This window comes from Poeciliopsis prolifica, unplaced genomic scaffold (assembly GCF_027474105.1).
Source record: "Poeciliopsis prolifica strain line A6 unplaced genomic scaffold, Auburn_PproV2 SCAFFOLD031, whole genome shotgun sequence".
Lineage (NCBI taxonomy): Eukaryota > Metazoa > Chordata > Actinopteri > Cyprinodontiformes > Poeciliidae > Poeciliopsis > Poeciliopsis prolifica.
In genome coordinates, this window is record NW_026562406.1 from 3,062,480 (window position 1) to 3,081,212 (window position 18,733).

At 40.6% G+C, this 18,733-nt stretch overlaps 1 protein-coding gene across 1 annotated transcript in view; it reads left to right on the forward strand.

Moving 5' to 3' along the window:
• The first annotated feature begins 1,351 nt into the window (after positions 1–1,351).
• The window catches only part of galnt9 (polypeptide N-acetylgalactosaminyltransferase 9), a 102,275-nt gene continuing 84,893 nt past the window's right edge, over positions 1,352–18,733 (forward strand). The window contains exons 1-2 of the mRNA XM_055050575.1: positions 1,352–2,641; positions 18,491–18,671. Coding sequence (XP_054906550.1) covers positions 2,401–2,641; positions 18,491–18,671 — 422 coding nt within the window. The 5' untranslated portion in view covers positions 1,352–2,400. The remainder of the gene's footprint in view (positions 2,642–18,490; positions 18,672–18,733) is intronic.

The following is an 18,733-nucleotide window of genomic DNA, read 5'->3' on the forward strand; positions in this document are numbered from 1 at the left end:
TTTAAAAACCAGCATTAGCACCTTTGGCTGCAGATCCCTGCGATGATGCTGAGTAAAACCTTTTGATTTGTCTCATCTCGAAGCTCATCGAGGAAAGTAACAGCCTCCATTTACACAAACTACAGTTTAAACTTCTCCTCTCTGTTTGATTGCAAAGCTCAGAACGAGCCACGGAGGTCTGGACAACGCTCCAGAACTTTGGTGGTGCCAAGACATCGAAGTACACGGCCAGCATCTTTGTGCAGGATCTGTTACCGCGTTAATTAGCTGGTTGTTACAGGAGGCAGATTACAGAGGGAAGTCCTTAAAAGCCACAGCATGCCTCTATGAAACAGATGTGTTTTAATAATCCAGGGGAGGTTTTGCTCTCTGCAGGAATCTGCACTGTTAAATAAATAAATCTTAAGTGTTGCAAGCACAAGCATCCAGGCCCTTTTTACTCTCATACCCATAAATAGATTCAGAATAGAATAATACAAAAAAGAGTAGAACTATCAACACACAAGTGTAACAGCAGCATCTAAGGTATGCTGCTGCATAAAACATTGAAAAGTGCCAAAAAAAAAAATATATATATATATATATATATGTATATATATATATATATATATATATATATATATATATATATATATATATATATATATATATATATATATATATATATATATATATATATATATATATATATATATATATATATATATAAACTTATATATATAAACTTATATATATATATACTACTTGCTGCGTCCCTCCTGACGGGAGGAGGGACGCAGCAAAAAAAAAAAAAAAAAAAAAAAAAAAAAAAAAAAAAAAAAAAAAAATATATATATATATATATATATATATATATATATATATATATATATATATATATATATATATATATATATATATATATATATATAAAATGTATAACCCCGGAGAGTTGGAAACTGATTTTCAGTTGACTTAATGCCAGTCCAGATGTGCAGAAACCGATGGTACCCGAAAGGACTTGCAGCTGTTTTGTGTTGACTCAAGGGGTTGAATATCAGCGCGTTCCTCACTTTTTAGCTCTTTTCTCTAAAAATGTACAATCTCGAACTAGAACGTTTTGGGGCCGGAATGAGACAAAACTGGAAGGGTGCGGGTGGGGGCAACAAAAAGTTGACACTCTCCTTCCCCCTGTTCACAGAAGAAGATAACGCCGCGTTAGTTTGAAACGTGCGACCTCTGGACGAGAGTCGCTTAATGCGTGCAAGGGCGGTTGCATAATGGTCAGATTTAAGTCGCAGTGCACGGAGAGCGTTCCCACCTCGCATCACCTATCATCTTCACGCACGTTTTCACAGTTTCACTTAGTGTGAGGAGGACTGCTCTGCCGAGTGGAAACGTTTGTTTTCTGTCTCTCTCTCTCTTCCATTGGAGTGCGCGTGCGCGCGCGCGCTTCTCCTCCAGTCAGCCCAACGCGGTTCCTGAATATTCATGATAGTGGCTCTGAACGTCAGGACGCAGCGGCGGCTCTTCCTCCTTGTCAGAGAGGCTGCGAGAGAGGAGAGAGGAGAGGAGGGACAGCATGCCACATCGCTCGGCTGCATTTCTCCCACCGACAGCTGAATCTGCCCCCAACCACTCTCCAGGCTGCGGCGGCGGCTCGGCTCGGCTCGGCGCTGCGATGGACTGACGGGAGGAGGGAAGCAGCGAAGCAAGGGAGAGATAGAGAAACGCCGCCTTCTTCTTCTTCCTGTCCTCTTCTCTTATTTATTTATCTTAAAAAGCGAGCTCGTGTTTATTGGACGCGCCGTGGGTTCGCGTCTTGAGAGCAGGAGAGCTGGGGAAGAGGGGGTGGGGAGAAAGCGGCGACGGCGAGGAAATGCTTCGGGACAAGCGGCCATGAGCGGAGAGAAGGAGAGAGGGAGAGTTACCTGCACAATGAAGGAGACACGTCGGGGTTAAGAGGAGCTGGCGACTTCCCACGTTGCTGGGAGTGGGTGGGGAGGAAGAGATGTTTTGCAACTGAAGTCCGCTGTTCGGAGGGGATGCGCCTCCCGTGGCGTCAGTATTCGCCTGCGTGGCGTAGTGTTTTGGGGGGAGCCGAGCACGTAAAGCTGTCCCTGTTGAAGCCCATGAACATAATAATAACAACAATAAGCGTCGTACTCCGGCTTGAGCGACCGTCTCTTCCTTTTTCCCTTTTGTTTTTATTTGCTATTTGAATTGCCCTCGGCTCTTGAACTTCCATGACTCCGGGCGCAGCCTCCTGAAGCTGTCCGCGGTGCTGAAATCAACCAGCCGGACGCCGAAGCCTCCGCCACGCCGGGACAACCGCCGGGCTTGACTGGGTCGCTCCGCACCAGATTTTTTTTTCCCCGCCCCACTCTCTTCACTTTTTTTTTTTTTTTTTTTTTTTTTTACATGGCTGTGGCACGCAAAATCAAAACTTTGCTGACCGTCAACATCCTGGTGTTCGTGGGGATCATCCTGTTCTCGGTGTACTGCAGGATCCAGGACCGATCCGAGGAGCTCGTCCAGCTGGGTCGCCTCTCCGACCAGAGGCTGAGAGCCAGGAATGGCAAAGTTTCCAACTTGGTGGACAGGCAGTCGATTCTTCAGCGGCTGGAGAGGCTGGAGGATGTGGTCTACAACCAGCTGAACGGTAGGACTTTGGAAAAGGCGGGGAAGTGTTTTGACTTGAGACGGGTGAAATGACCAAACATGAAGATAAGAGGGGCAGTCAAAAGACTAGGATATCACTTGTCTTCTTTTTACTAAGAAACGTTCACATATGATGCTTAGTCTTTTTTTTTCTTCCGAGAATTGATTTAATTGCATTCATGCAGACAAAAAATTCTTACAAAAACTACTTTCTATCCGAGGATCCTGCATTGAAAGTCTAATAATTTCAGTGACATGCTTCATGCAGTCAGATAGCAATACCCGACATCTGTCTGATCAACAATTTCTGAGCTGATTCTTTTTGTTTTTGAACTGATGATCTCACTTTTTTCTTTTCTCAAGCACCTTCTTAAATCCCATGTTATTTCAAAGTGGGATCCAGGCTGCAGCAACACGTTCCCAAACTATGACAGTTCTCGCTCTGTGCTTCACAGCTGCTCCGAGATCACGTTCTTAGAACGTTGTTTCTGGAGTTTGAAATATTAAAAGATCAACCCATCTTGTCTTAATGATAGTTTTACATAAGTCCCAATTTTTGTCTGCCTTTTTTTCTACCTGTGTTGAAAATGTAGTCTAGCCTTCATGTTTTCCTTATGATGCAGCTGTTCTCTCCCATTGAATTTAAACTTCTGCGCTCTCTTTCTGAATGCGTAAATGCGTGTTATAAAATGAACAGAAGCGACGCTTGCTCGACTCGGACAGCCGGATTCGGGCATGTCAGCAGCTGCTTTGGACGTCCTCGTCTTGCAAAACGACTTTCAGTAAAGATCAGAATGACTGATTTGAAATTCTTTTGAGACCTATTTTAGGTCTGCCTGAGGTGCAGTGGCTTATCTGCTTCTGAATGCTCTACACAAACTGTTTCTCCCTTATTTTTTTGTACTGTCCATCGTGTTCACTGCCAGAAATGCCGACTTTTTATACACAGGAAAAGTCCTTCAAAAATGCTGAGGAATGCTGTTCTAATGATGTGTCTAATTGGAGACATTTTAAGTGGGTATGCATATAGGGATGTTGCATTTTACAGTTTTTGGAATTTATTTGTGCCGCTTGAATTTCTCAGTGTTGCTATGATTGATGTTAAACGTCTCTACATCCAAATACAAAAGAGAAACAGCCTCCTGTTATTGACATCACTGCATAGCCTTTCTGAACTGTACAATATCTTGTCAACACAAGCTTGCAGTCTCATGAGTTTGGCTTTATTTGGACCACAATTCATGGACCTGTGTTTTATTTTGTAATCTTGGGGCCTCATTTTTTATTTTTGTGAAACACTGAAACATAACTACACACATGAAACTGCATTGACCGGGTTGGTGAGTTTTGGCGGGTGGCCTATTAGGAGCCTAATGAAGCAAGGCTCTCGATGAGAGTGCGATGCCGTCTGCGTGTGCTGTCTGTTCAGACTTTACTGGACTATATTCTTTTAACAGCCTTCCCAGTAAATGACTTGTTGTAAAGTTCACAGTGACTGTAAGTGTTTGTGTCGGTAATTGCGTGCACATTACATATTTAAATAACAGACGTCTGTCTACATGTCAGCAGCATCACCTGCAGATAATTTTCACCAGAAGACTGGTGATTTGATCTTTTCCATATTCTGTCATGGTAATGTTTACTATGGCAGGGAGACATAAAAAAAAGCTCCAAAAACTGTGAAGCAGAGCTAAAAAGATTCAAAATATTTTTACAGTTTTAAAAAAATGAAAATCTGGTTTCCGTTTGTGTTTTTTCGCTGCCATTAGCTACTAGACTTTACTGATCAAAAGGAGCAGGAATTTTTGTTGCCTAGTTTTCTTGGGAGAAAAGCACAAGTGGAGTCAGACTGTTTGTCGAGTGTCCGTGGACATCAGTGGTCAAACCTCGCTAGCTAGATTCTGGTCCAGACTTTGACTGGGGCATTCTAACTTACAAAGAAACCTTCATCTTAACTAGGCTTGCAAAATGTTAAGTACATTTGTAATTGCAATACTTCTAATTATGATTCTAAACATACTTTTTGAGTTGTCTTCTTTAAAATTGCACAATTTTCCCCATCTTCCCTGAGCTTTAGCACCTCAACCACGAAAGGCAACCACCATATTTGGCACTAAGGCCAGTTACACTCCCTGCACCATATATTTATAGAATTTTATTTTGTACTGTTTAGCTAAATGTTGCATCAAAACAGTCCTTTGTGATTGCAGTAACATATAGACTGATATTACGCTAAATATTATACATGGCTACATTGATTGAATGTATCTTTGGCGTCATAGTCCGACTAGAAGGTAAACCTCTGTCTGTTCTGAAACCATGTACTTTCTTGTTCCTTCTTTTTTACCATTAGGAACAACTTTATGTTTGTCTGTCAATGAAAGGCAAAGAACAAAACCAAAAAAACACAAGTTTGTTGTAGTAAAATCTTAACAGACATGAGGTGTTTTAATACCTTAACACTGAATAAACAATCCAACCCGAATGTCAAGACCACTACTGGCAGCTGAAGTGCAGTTTATTGTGTCTGCTGAATTTGTGGGTGCTATCTTTTTGTCATTCTATAGGAAAATCCTTTATGATAGCATTTAACACTTGGGATGTATCCCATGTGCTGACCCAGTTTTCATTTTCTTAGTAAACCAATTAATGGTTTAGACGTAACTAATCAAAGTGTAAAAACTGTGTAGAACAATGCATTATCTTCAAATATACCCTTTTCTGTTATACTGAAAAAACTTAAGTGCCTGTCGGGGAGGTTTTCCATTCTGTCTTCTGTGCATCCCGCTGTTGAAACGAAAGAAACTATTTCTTATTGAATAAAGTATTTTTTTCTCTCTCTCTCGCCATGCTGCACTCGCCCACAGAACAAGTAAAATGTTCTTAATTTTCGACTCGTACAGCGTCGCTTTATTACATTACATCAGCTTGGATCCAGCAGCGTTGCTGATGGAAGACTGATTCGCTGATTAAAAGAAGAAGTGAGATGGCAAATTGCAGATGTTTCAAAAGGTATATTCCAGCTAAAATGTGTCATTTCAGACATTCGGTAACTCTGCTAAGCTGTAGCAGATGTGCTTAGTTTATAAAACTTTAAGCACCTATATAAAGACAAAATTATTATCTGACTTATTACTTGCTGCTCAGTTAGTCTGAATAATATAGTCAGTAAATAACACAAAGTCTGAATGCATGCAATGCAGGAATATGATCAAATATTGTTTAATCTCTTCTAATACTGTGTCTAATAACAATTTGAAATCTAGAGAAGATGGCATTGAAACAGTTTCAGAAAATATATTTGGTACTTTAAGTTATTACCAAAAACTTAAATGTTTTAACTTTAAGTGTGGCAACTATACACAATTCAATCTGTATCGACTCACACAGAGAAAAGAAGCAGTTAGAAGATTTTAATCAACAAATTCTTTGGCGCTCGAACCCGGCAGAAGACTAGCGAGCTGAGGATTGCCGAGGGTAGATGATGAGTCCGGCGAAGCTCACTAGTCTTTGCCCCCGGTCCGAATCCTGGTGATGGAGCGGAGCCTTGGAGGAGGAACGAAGAGTGGGCCTGGAGGATGTTCATCGGGCTGAAGGTGGAGATGGGGAGGAGGCGGGATGAAGCACGGCTGACGAGCAGGCAGACACCCGGTGGCTAGGCTCCTTAAAGGGACTGGCTTAACGATGATTGGGTGGTGCGGCACGAGGCGCCGATCCTGGTTGGCTGCGGCGTGTCATGAGTGATGGGGATCAGCTGTGTTCTGTCTCCCAGCTTGAATTTACGCCTAGGCTTCATTACATATATTAATTCTATAATTAGAGGTAACGTAATCAAATGATTAGACAACAACAGAAAACCAGAATTAAGCAAAACCATAAGAGACATTTTGTTTCAAGCGATTCACACTGAGCCTCTTGTCCCCATTTTTATTTTCATGAACACTTATTATTTTATTCCACTTTAAATGTTGCGGCAGGGAGAACCATTAGACATTTCCATCTATGAAAGACTGCTCCCATGTCTCCTTTACTAAAACATATTAAAGCTAGCATTAAAATTTCTTTTCTTGTCTTTTTTAGGGTACTTAAAAAGCTCTTACAATGGCTCCTGGACAGACGACACAATTAAACCAAAACTAAACAACAAGAGCCATTGTTTTGTTTTCACAGAGTGAAGGTTTCATGTATCTTCAAGTTGAAAATAATTTTTAATGAGTGAAATGTTACAGTTTAGATTGGACTGTGTTGTTTTTTTTCTTTCAGTGCTTAATTTCAGTGCAAATGTCAGAGGTTTTGAAATGTTTTCGATTCTGTTTTCATGAGCAGAGTAAAGGTTTTATACATCAGAAACTTTGTTCTGGGGTATCTCATTTCAGTGCAGAGTAGAGAAAATTACAAAAAAAAAGACAGTGAAATAGGCCTTTACTTTAGCACAGAAGCTGTTTCTTATCTTTTACATTGTTCAATAACAAATTTATGGCATTTTTAAAATGCAGCATTTTGTTGGACTAGATTTTATTTTGTTTTAATATGGTGAGATCTTGTAACATCTTTGTCTTTAAACCTGTGAATTTTCACCAGGTTAGAAAATATTTTCAATTCAATGCGAGAATGCAATACATACCATATTGTCCAAAATGTATTTTGATAAAGAAACATTCATCATATTCCAAAAACCCTTTGATAGGGGAGAAATTATATAAAAATATGGATTTAAAATTGGCCGTGATTTTAGTTCACCACATATGTATGTCATTCAACAATAGTTGCCAAAAGTGTTACATCCAAATAAAAATAGATTCTTTGGAGCATGGTAAAACCTAATGTTTGACAGAGGAGAAAGGTTGCAGCTTAGTTGTTGAAGTTGCAGTATCTCATCATCTTACATAGTTTCACAATAGTCATTTTTTAGTCTGTTTGCTTCACATTTACAAAGTACAAATGCAGGCTTTTCTGTCCTGGATCCTGTTATAATGCTGGATCTTCTGCACAATTCTGAGGGCCACTCTGTCGTTTTGAGCTATGCTTAGCTTCTGGCATACAGCCAGCAGCGATAGGCTCTCAAACCGGACGTTGAATCCTCTCCTTCACTCAGATGTATGTGAAGATAATGCAAGTAAACAGTGAGGTAAAACCCCCATTGGGCTTAGAACAGCAGTGTCAAACTCATTTTGGTTTTGGGCCAAATCAAAATCATGAATGCTCTTAAAGGGACGATTGTGCCAGAACATCCTGATAAAACCTGACCACAAATCGTTAAAATTCTTAAAATTAAATAATATTATTTGACATCTTTTCAGTCCGTCCAGGATTTTGTGATTCTTTCTTTTTTGCAATACAAATAAAAGCATTTGTAGTGCTAATTCGAAAATATTAAAGATATTTACGGTATTTATTTATGACGGTAAATGCAACTTTTTATTACTTGCTGTATAGATCGCGGACTGTAATTTGACATCAATTAAGTCAGAGGCAGCTATGTAGTGCAGTTAAGAAAGTTTTTGAGAATTTGTTTATAAAACTATGACTGATATAATGACATAATGTTGATTGTTAGCATAATATTCAAGCAGACTTAATGTTTAGTCTAGAATTTAGAGAACCACATAAAAAGCTATGGCGGCCCAGATTCGGCCCACGGACCCTGAGTTTGAGTTTGACACATGTGGCTTAGAGGAAAGAAATAAAGACATCTTTTTAAAAATAAATTTAAAATCTGTTTCTGTTTCTTTTTATGGTATTATAGAAATGAATGTAAAACTTCAATTTTTGTCCATTCTTGACCGGTCCAAAAAGTCAGCTATGACTATCAGCTTCCAGGTCCCACGTGTGACACAGTTAAGTCCAAAGCTGATGTGCCTCAAAAATGACGATTACAAAGAAGGAGAAACAAACACGGAAAATGGAGAACAGCTTCCACAATTGCCGCTGTCGCTCGAATATTTGCGTTCGAACGCAGCAGAATGAAAGCATTTCTGATGCTGAAGTGGCACCAATAAAGCCTTCCAGATATTTGATATACATTTGATGAATTAGATTTACTCTGAATCATTTCACTCGGTTTCAGGCTGTTAGGCTCAAATTCAAAGCGATTTTTAACATAACAAACTGCTGAACTTTATTCTTCAAACAAATTAAGACGTTCAGCGCGACTCCGACAAATTCTGATTTACCGTCTGCAAACAGTCTCTCTGTGAAATGTAGGTCTCGAAAGGAGAACTGCAATTCAGTCGCAATTTATCTCGAACAGAGCCAAGGGTATGTGGAAACATTTGCTGGCTGTCGCCTTTCTCCATGATTTGTTTTGAACTCTTTAATGGCATACTTAATCACGTCCTCATAGTGCAGGTCAACAGCCTCCTTTTTTCTTTTTTTTTTCCTCCCCGCCTAACTTGTGCAGAGACCACAAATTGTATTCTCCTGCTATAGGGAATAACTACACTAAGAGGAAGACTCAGTGTGCAAATAACTATTACCATGTCCACCAGCAATACGAGGTAATTGCCCATTTCCTTCGTTGTTTATGGCCTACCAATGACATGCCATCGGAGCAGCAACAGCAGGGACCAATTAGATTTGGAGGACAATAAACAAGTCGGAGAATTCCTCTTTTACGGTTTGTCTGGTAGACGGTCACCAGTCTCCCAACGAGTAAACAGCGAAGCCTTTTCAGCCGCCCGTTCTGCACAAAGTACGAGCGACAAGAGGGTCATCAGCAGCGCCGCTCTGCTGTTGATGCCATCAGCCTCGGACTAATCAGACGAAGGGGGGTTTTAGGCTTGTTAACAAGCTTAATATGAAGCAGTGTTTGACCCCAAGCGTTGCATTAGGCTCTGTAAATGCTGCTTCTCTTTCGCTCACCTTCTGGGGGTCTAGTGAGTGCAAAGGTCCTAAACGAACCCACACGCACATGTGTGGAATGACGCCGAAAGCAATTATTCTCCAGACGGCGATGTCCATTTCGCTGCATTCCCTTTCAACTCGAGTGGATTAAGCCTGATGACGGTAGACTGAATGTGCTTTTTTCTTTTCCATTTTCTCTCAAAGATATTTCTCTCCAGCAGTTATTGGTATGATGTTTATTATCACAGTCGGTATGTAGGAACCCGACGTTCAGTTTTATCTACTCAAACAAGAAAAGAAAATGTGAATGTTGACAGAAATAGTGAGGAGGGAAGAGGAGATGGGTTCATAAGCAATTTGTTTTTGCAGTTTGGTAAGAATTCGATAGATGGTCAGTATTGTGCAGTTCTCCAACAACTGTTCTCTACTATTTTTGGAACAGTAAAAATTTTTTTTGTTTTTGTTTTGTATTAGTACAGTAAGGTCAGACTGATCCAGCACCACAACAATAAAAATCAACAAGAGCAGGAATTGCTGCAGTCTTCAGTTTTTACTAATAATCTAGTACATACTGTATTTTGTGAGGTGCTGGTTATTTGACAGGGCTGGTGCTAGACATGTAGGTGCCTTAAACAAAAAAGCTTTGAGAAGGCCCCCAAAATCCAGAAATCCTGAAAGTGTTTACAACATCTTCACATTAAGTTACATGTCATTTTATATAAACCGACTTTAACAACGTAAGTCACTTTTGGGCAAGACAAGCGTAGCAGGCTAAATGTAGGATTATTTTCTCATGATTTTGTTGCTTTTGTATGTCTCATTTTTTCTTACTTTGCTCACGGAAGTTCAGTGCTGCTTTAGTAGTGAATAACTTCTAATTTTTTTTGTCTAAATCAATAAAATAACTTCCAGAGGTTCTTTCTACTTCTATCTCTCTCGACCACGGAAAACCGTTGCTCACTGCCGCTCTCAAGCAGTTCTCAAACAGTGCAGAGTAGGAGGAGATGCGGACAGCAGGGGGAGAGAGAGTACAAGTGACACATGAGCATCATCTTGCTGTGTCATCTTTTCACTTGTCTGTCTCCAGCTGTTCCTGCCTTTTCAAAAAAAGGAATAATATGCCACTTCTGTGTTATGTCTGCTAAACATGTTTCACACATTTGGCCTTTTTTGTGTGTTTTCCCTGTGTCCTTTGCGTGGTGCTCAATCAGTGTGAATCTCTTCTTTATTGTGGCAGCAGTAGTATATTTGGGTCAGGAATGCTGCATGGAGGAACCTCGGTGTAGAAAAACTATTTTATTGATGACGTATGTCTCACAACTGATTCCTTTAATTTCTTACCGATAATACAGTTTCCTTGCACTTAGCTGTAGGGATGTAGCCTGGTAAAAAACAGTCAGTCGTTCTATGTTTCTTGCTTTGTACAGAGGGTCTGGGCTCTTGGCCGTTGAGGTGTGGACTCTGTTGAAGCTTTAAAATTTACCAAGTTGCTAATGTTTTACTGTAACGTATGCAATGCACCAATTTAAAAAATGTTCTTGCAAAGTTGCACAGGAAGGCGATGGCCAGGCTAGTAGGGTTGCAAACTGTCCTCCAAATTATGAATTGGCTGGTTGATTAAACAATGTGTAGAGTTATTTATTTATTCTGTCTCTCTGTGAAGGGAAATAGATTTTGAAGAGTAATACTGGTGCAGATGGAAGTAGCATAAGGGGAGGATGGCTGGATGCTGCAGTGTCTGGTTGCCTCGGGGTAGTCTTAGTCTAGTTCAGAGGGGATCTACATAATATGAGCTCGTATTGTATAAACCGTGCTGTTTATCGCCAGCTCTCCCTGCATGCAGGTGGTCAGTATCGATGCGTTCAGTTTAATGAAAAAAATGATCTGTGGCTGTCCTGCTGAAACAAGACAGCCACAAATCCCTGACCTTCCTTTCCACTGTCCACCATTTTCTCCAGTCACTCACTCACATAGGAACGCTCTGAAATACAGCTCCATCAATCCAGACAATGCTCTTGGGTTCCCCGTCTGACCAGCGGCAGGTGCCTCGTCTTTTTTTCTCTTTCTTTTTATTTATTTATTTTTTGATATAGGCTGTTGTCCCACAGCTCACGGTCACACTGAGGCTTCTGTCATCAGCCACGCATGTCACTGCCATTCGTCTCCCGGCGCGTAGGTGCTGACGGGGATGGAGGCCACAGAGGCTCAGCTGCAGCACCAGATATACGTCTTATCTATGACGCACAATTATGACAAAGAAGCTCAGGCTGTTTATGTGCCAAACCCGCTGGAGCAAAAAAAAAGAAGGCATGACGATGAGAGAGGGGGGTAAATGTCACATTCACTGTCTTCCACGATGACAGACGCATTAGGATTAGAGTAGATCTGGATGATACGTATCTCCGTGTGCCTATATATTGTGTGCTGTGATTCACGATGACATGAAATGTATTCCAATAAAGATATGCAGATGAGCAACCGGTTGATAACATAGCTTCAAAAACAGATTAAAATCAGTTTTGCTCAGACTTGGAGGAGTGCGGGGGAATAAAGTTAATGAATTCAGCGACTCACCTGACAATCAGCAGGTGGCCTCAGAGAATAAGGCTCGTTATTGATGGAGCGAGTCTTTCTGTTATGCATGCTGCTGGCTTGGAGACGTGCTACGATTGCATACAGTTGATTGTAAGATTCAGCAGCAGAGGGGCATTTGCTCATATCGATGCCAGGAGAGTTTCACTGAAGAATCCAAATACCACTGTAATGGAGTAAAATAAATAATTTATCTTTGAATTTTTGCATTCTAACTCAACAACAACAATTTTAGCAACCTGCGTTGCGGCTGTATACTCATATTCTAAATTAGTTTATATTATTATTATTATTATTATTATTATTATTATTATTGTACTAAATGATGTATTTTTTGAATACATTTGCATTCATGAAACAGGTGGAGCTTAAATAAACAATCAAAATGCTCCCTTTTCATTGTTCTGATCAGATTTTAAACCTAAAAATATTATTGTGACAGTCTTTGTTTTTCAAAGTTTTATGATTGTTGGTACATTTTTCCAACACAAATACTTATTGACCTTGAGAGTCATTGATATTTGTGTATTTTTTTTTTCTTTCACATTGCAACCACACACTTCAGTAGGTTTTATGGTATTCTATGTTATAGGCTAACAGAGTAGTAAAGCACTAAATTGTGACAGTCATACATGACTGCCTTCAAAATGTCTAACAAACAAAAAGTGTTGCGTACATTCTGCTTTCACCTCTCTTTTGTTGTTAAACAATCCAATCCCACCAACTGTCTTTACAGCCTTGGTCTTGAATTGAAATGCAGTCTTCACCTCAATCTTAATTTACGGTTGTGTGACGGCAGCAGAAGTTTGTAAAAAAGTTAAAAACTGGCAGCATCACGAAGACAAAAGTGTCACAGCAGATAGGCCAAGGTGAGTTTCAAAGAAGTTTAAACTAGGACTAGGTTATAAAGTTGAATCTTAAGCTTTGAACAGTTCACAAAGCTCTGTGGATGGATATAGAATATGCTTTTAGTGGAGGAAAACCAACACTGCTCATCATCCAGATTATAACATCCCCACAGTGAAACATGGTGGTGGCTATGTCATGCTGCGAGGATGCTTTCTTTTTTTCAGCAACAGTAGATATTGCGTGCTGTGATTCCCGATCACAGCACGGGAAGATGGGAAGATGGATGGGGCTAAACTTTGGTTAATGTCAGAAACGAAAAGGTCAGACCTGAGATTTGAGCCAGAGCTTCACCTTCCTACATAAAAACACCCCTAATCATACAGCCAGAGCCATACATTTAGGGCGTTAAAAGCTAGAACGGCCCAGTCAAAGTCCAGACCTGATGGGTACCTTCACTGAGAGCAAGTAAAATGCCTGTGATACAAAGACAAAAGATGATAAATATATACACACCAGATTTCTTTTAGATTTTTTTCTCTACTTCCCAATTTTTAACTTCTCTGTGCTGCTCTGGCTCATAAAATCCAAACCTAATACATTTGTAGTTGTGATGTGGTGGAATATGGAGACCTCCACAGGTTATGAATGGGTTGCAAGGGACTGTAACATTCAGAATAGTCATACAGTAACTCAAACCAAAAAAGAAAGGAAGTTAATAGTGAAAGCGAAACTGTATTTGCGTGCGGGACATAAGTATTTTTAGAAAAAAAAAAAAAAACACTTGCTTGTCTGATCCAACACCAGCAGATGATGGTGCTGCTAGTTTTATTACACAAACGTCTGACCACAGCTTGCTGAGGCTGCAGGGTTCACGTGAAAAGTTTTTGAAAGATGATGATCAGTCAGACTGGGATTGACATGGATTGCAAACTTGCTTCCAGTTAAAGGTTTGAGACATTTTCAGAAGGGTAGAAGAGTGAAAGAAATACAAATGTGGCTACAAAGGGAGCCTCAGCTTCATCGAGTTAAAACATCATGCCAAACCAAGCAATGTAGATCATTTTGCTAAAATATCTCAGTGAACCTATCACACACATTATGTTAGAATGGATACTGATTGAAAGGAAATGTTTAATTGTAGCTTTGTTTTCTGTTTGGCATTTGCCAAAAATTTTATTTACCCTTTTATAAAAAAAATAAAAATAAAAAGATGGCAAATTTATTATAAATGAGATTCAGATGCGTGAACCTTCCTTGTCACCCCTTTGTCTTGGGCTTTGTATGTTGAAAACTTAAAGGTTTACTTTCAGCTTTCAAATCATGCTAGTTGTCCACTTGATCTTCCTGCAGCTGTTATAAGTGGAAAAGCTAGACTTCCTGAAGGCCTTCTGTGGGCTCTTAATATTTCATAGGTTTGTTTTGGTTTTTTAATCCTTTTAAACCAGCAAGATACTTTTTCCCCCTCCACCTCCTCTTCAAAAAATCACGAGGATCCGTACCCCTCGTCCCCTCAGCATCAATATTTAGCGCTCAGCTGCATCACTTTGGACATACATAAAAACCACTCTTCCTCTTAAATATTTCACTAAAAAAATGGGTCATCTTTGAAAACGAGACTTGTTTTTCATGCAGGCAAATCAAACGCTTTCTGGAAGTTTCCTCTTCAAGTCGAAGCCGGTGGAGGTTCACTCAGTCATATGATGGATTGCGAGTGAGGCGAGCGCGGGGACAGATGCGTACATGGACACAACGAGATTTAAATTAGTGCCCAGCTTACAAAGTATCTGCACCCAGCTAATTCTTTAGCTGGGAACGGAGCGTCAGCGGAACAAACAGATGTTGGCTTGTAATTGCTTCACAGTGAAATGATAAAAGAGTCAGAGCTGTGCGGCGTGTTAATAAAACTGGAAATACTGAATGTAAAAAAAAAGAAATGTACGGATACTTGAAATTTTTATTGGCATTTTCATGTGCCATCTAAATGGAGCCGGAGTGTCTTCTATATGTTTTACACATCAGGGCTTCACACGTTCAAAGAAATCAAAACAAAGCAGTCAATAAATGAATTTATGTTATAAAGCCTAATGATGCAAAACACTGATGGCGTCAGCTACAGATGAATTTCTAAGTGTTTGGTGATCACCAGAACATCCAACAAGATCACAATCCTGACACAGAACATAAACTCAAAATGACGAAGCTGTGAATATGTGCTCCCCTGTGAGTGTTCGATGCTCAAGACTCCACTGCTGAAGAAAAAGAGCGCATTGACCATAAAGCACACAAGTATTTTCACACACCACGGCAAAACATCTTGAAGAGTGACACTTTAAGTTCGACTCCTGGCTCTACAGCTGTGAAGTAGTGAACACGCCTGATGACTAAAGCTGGTGTTTTCTGTTAAACTATTAGAAACTTACAGACGGCGAACATGGAGAAGCAGCAGAACATGGAGAAGCAGCAGAACATGGAGAAGCAGCAGAATGACCAACTCAGCCACCCCATGTTGCTCCTCTGTTCATTAAAGAAGTAGTCAGTGGCTAAAGAGTTGTTTAAAGTTGTGAACAAACCTAGATTCAAGTTGAGATTCAGAGCAGAAACTAGAAAATGTGTTCAATACTCTTATTTCAGTTTGTTAGACACAACTTTATTTTTTGGGCTCATTTGTGTTGTTGTCTTTGTGTATGAATAGATCAAAGATAAGTTATGTAACTTTTATAAAAAAAGTAGATGTTTTTTACATATTTGTTAAAATGTCACCATGTTGTGACAGTTTGCTATTGAGACAGATAATTTGTGAAAAGACTGATCTCCACCTCCTCCTTCCTGAGCTACTATTGTCATCTGACGAAATGCACCACTCTCGACCAAAAACAACCAATCAGAGCAAAGAGGCTGGTCTCGGTGCTTTCAATCAAGCACATGTAGTTTCTGCTAAATGTGCTAATGTCAGAGAAACAAATTACTGTTGCAGGAAAACTGCTTCTCCACTGTAATCAGCAGCTGTGCTAACAGTTGAAGCATTCACAACAGGCTCTGCTAGCAGGATGAAGATGGAGGATGATTGAGAGCTAAGACCCGCCTTTCGACTCTGATTGGCTGTTTCTAGTTCATAAAGAAGAAGGTAGAGGAGCTTGATTTAGTTTGTCTCATTTTTTTCAGATTATCTGTTTCATACAACATGACATATAGTGAGTTTCAACAAATATTTAAAGAAATATTCTTTAAGCCAGTTACATACTGCAGCTGGTATGGTGTGAATTTCATGTCAATACATTTTAAGAGAAAATGTTGGCATGCTAAGTGGAGTACTTATGATGTACTCTCTGATGTATAGTGCTTCTAACAATAAAATAATGTTTGTGGGGGCTCCTCAGTTCTGTTTTCCTTTTTCGGAGATGTTGATGTTTGTGCCTCAAAGCATTATGGGTGCATGCATTTTTAACTCATGTAGTCATGGAAGGAGAGGAGCTCTTAATCCTAAGCGTTGCTGTTGTTGTTGGTGCAGTGCTTTCCCCGCAGGCAAACTCCGTCCAAATTCTGCCTCGCAAGATGTGCATTAAAGAGCTTCCATTCACGTTCGCAAGCTTTGGTGAAAAATTTCACAAAGTGAGTGAGGTACCTGAATTTCTGCAAGTGATTTTGTTTTTTTTCTTTTTTCGCAAACAATTTCAACCAACATTAAAAGGCAGAAACATAAAAGGAAAATCAAAGCCAGTCAGTACAATTTGACTCCCTCAACAAACCGACCAAGCTGCATAAAGGCAGCATTTTATCAGCAGCTGCGTCAATATGGAACCGTGCAAGAATAGAAGAAAGAAAGAAAAAAAGAAAAGAAAATACACTCCTGCTGAATCTGGCAGCACTGATTACATGTCAGGTGTACTCTGACAATATAAGAATGCTTGTGAATCTTAAAGCCCCCTGCCTCTTTCTGTCCTCCAGTCCATGTTGAAGTGGATCAGACAGGCAGGTCTTATGCTATTATGAAATTTCCTTCAATCAGACAGCCGACAGCGGAGGAGAGACATGAAGTAGGCGACACAGCTGCTGGGGACTGTCCGGCTTCCAAGACTCACACGGAGCCTCTATGGCCCCCCACCCCTTGCCCCACGCGCTCAGACTATCTGAATTATTGTGCGACGCTATGCCACCCGTTGGCCGGCGCCAGGGCGCGCTTAATCCCTCTCACGGGAGAAGCCGGTTTGCAACCATTCAGCTCCAATTACAAATCTCCAGCAGCACCCAAGGATTTGGGGCCATCCAAACGCGGTGATTACTGCGTGACTCCTAGAGGGCCCCCGAGCTGAGAGATGAGCTCTTCATTGCTGTGCGCTGTTTACTATCTTTTTTTGTCGTCGTCTGTGTGTCCATCTGTTGATACGGAAAACAGACGCGACTCGACTTCTCTCGGCGGAGGCTGAGCTGGAAACTCGGCTCGCATAACAATGATCTGACATTATCCTGCCATTTCGCTGAATTTTAAATAGCTAAACAATGGCGGAGGCCTGGCGGAGGCCTGGCGTCGACGGAAGATGCTGCGGGGTTTAGTGACAAACTGTTTAGGGTCCGAACCGAAATAAGGGATGAGGGTGGGTATGGCCTCGGTGGGGATGGGAGCTTTCATGTAGCTGATTTCTGTTGGGTTTCTTTCTCATTTTGTTAAATTTCAATGCCAAAAGAAAAAAAGAGAGAAAAACATCTGCACGCTCTCACTCCACATGAAGTTTTGATGCAACCTTAGGAAGGTTGCATCAAAGGCTACCTTAGAAAACACGTTGGCTGATCTTGTTTAAACTAAATTCCCAACAAAGAATCTATTCCCTTTCAGACTTTTTTTTTAAAAACATTTTATCACAATCATAACCTTTAATTTATTTCATTTGGGTTTTAGGTGATAGACCAAGAGAAATTAGTGTGTGCTTCAAAAATGGACGAACAATAATTCATTGATTTTTGGAATAGTTTACCAAAAGACACCAAGGTCTGATTGTCTGATTGGTAAGGAAAGGGCGAGCATGTAGGTCAGATAAAACATCATTACAGTGGAAAAAAAAACAAACTGAGAACAAGAGTCTACATAAAGTTGAGTTACCATGGGAACACACCGAAATGCGTCTGAGAAAACTCAAACCAAAGTTAGAGGGAAAACCTAGTTGGAAACGGTCAGGGAAAATATTAAGCAAAAAATACAACCAGGTAATAATGAGTCAGTTTTATCAAACTGCTAATGACGACTTAAAGACCATCTAAAGACCATTTTTTTCTCCTTTTTGCTCTTTATTTCTGAAACATCCTTCTGTTCCTTTTCTGAAAGCCTCTGTGTATTATTCTGACAGCAGTATCCTCTGGGTTATTTTTTTTCCTTTACCGCCAGTGTAATAATGGCCTGATGGGTCTCAGAGCTGCCATACACTAGTCTCCTTTCACTGATACAAAATGTCAGTCAGCCGCTCGTTCTCATGGCCTTTCACTTCGCCTGTCTCCCCTTTTGCTAATTTCTCAGTGTTTTCACAGAGACTTGTCCTTCCGTATCTTCATGATTGTTCTTCTGGTTCATGTAAAGGTCTGGCGAAGCCAATGGGGCTGGTGGAGGGACCCGGAGGCCTCGGCCAGGGGGGAGCCGCCGCCACTCTGGGAGAGGACAGCCACGACGCAGAGGGGAAGTACGAGGAGTACGGCTACAACGCTCAGCTCAGCGACCGCATCTCCCTTGACAGGAGCATCCCTGACTACAGACCTAAGAAGTATGTCAGCCTTTTGCTTCTTCCTCTTTTTTTATTGCCACGCATTACCACTTGTGCTTTCC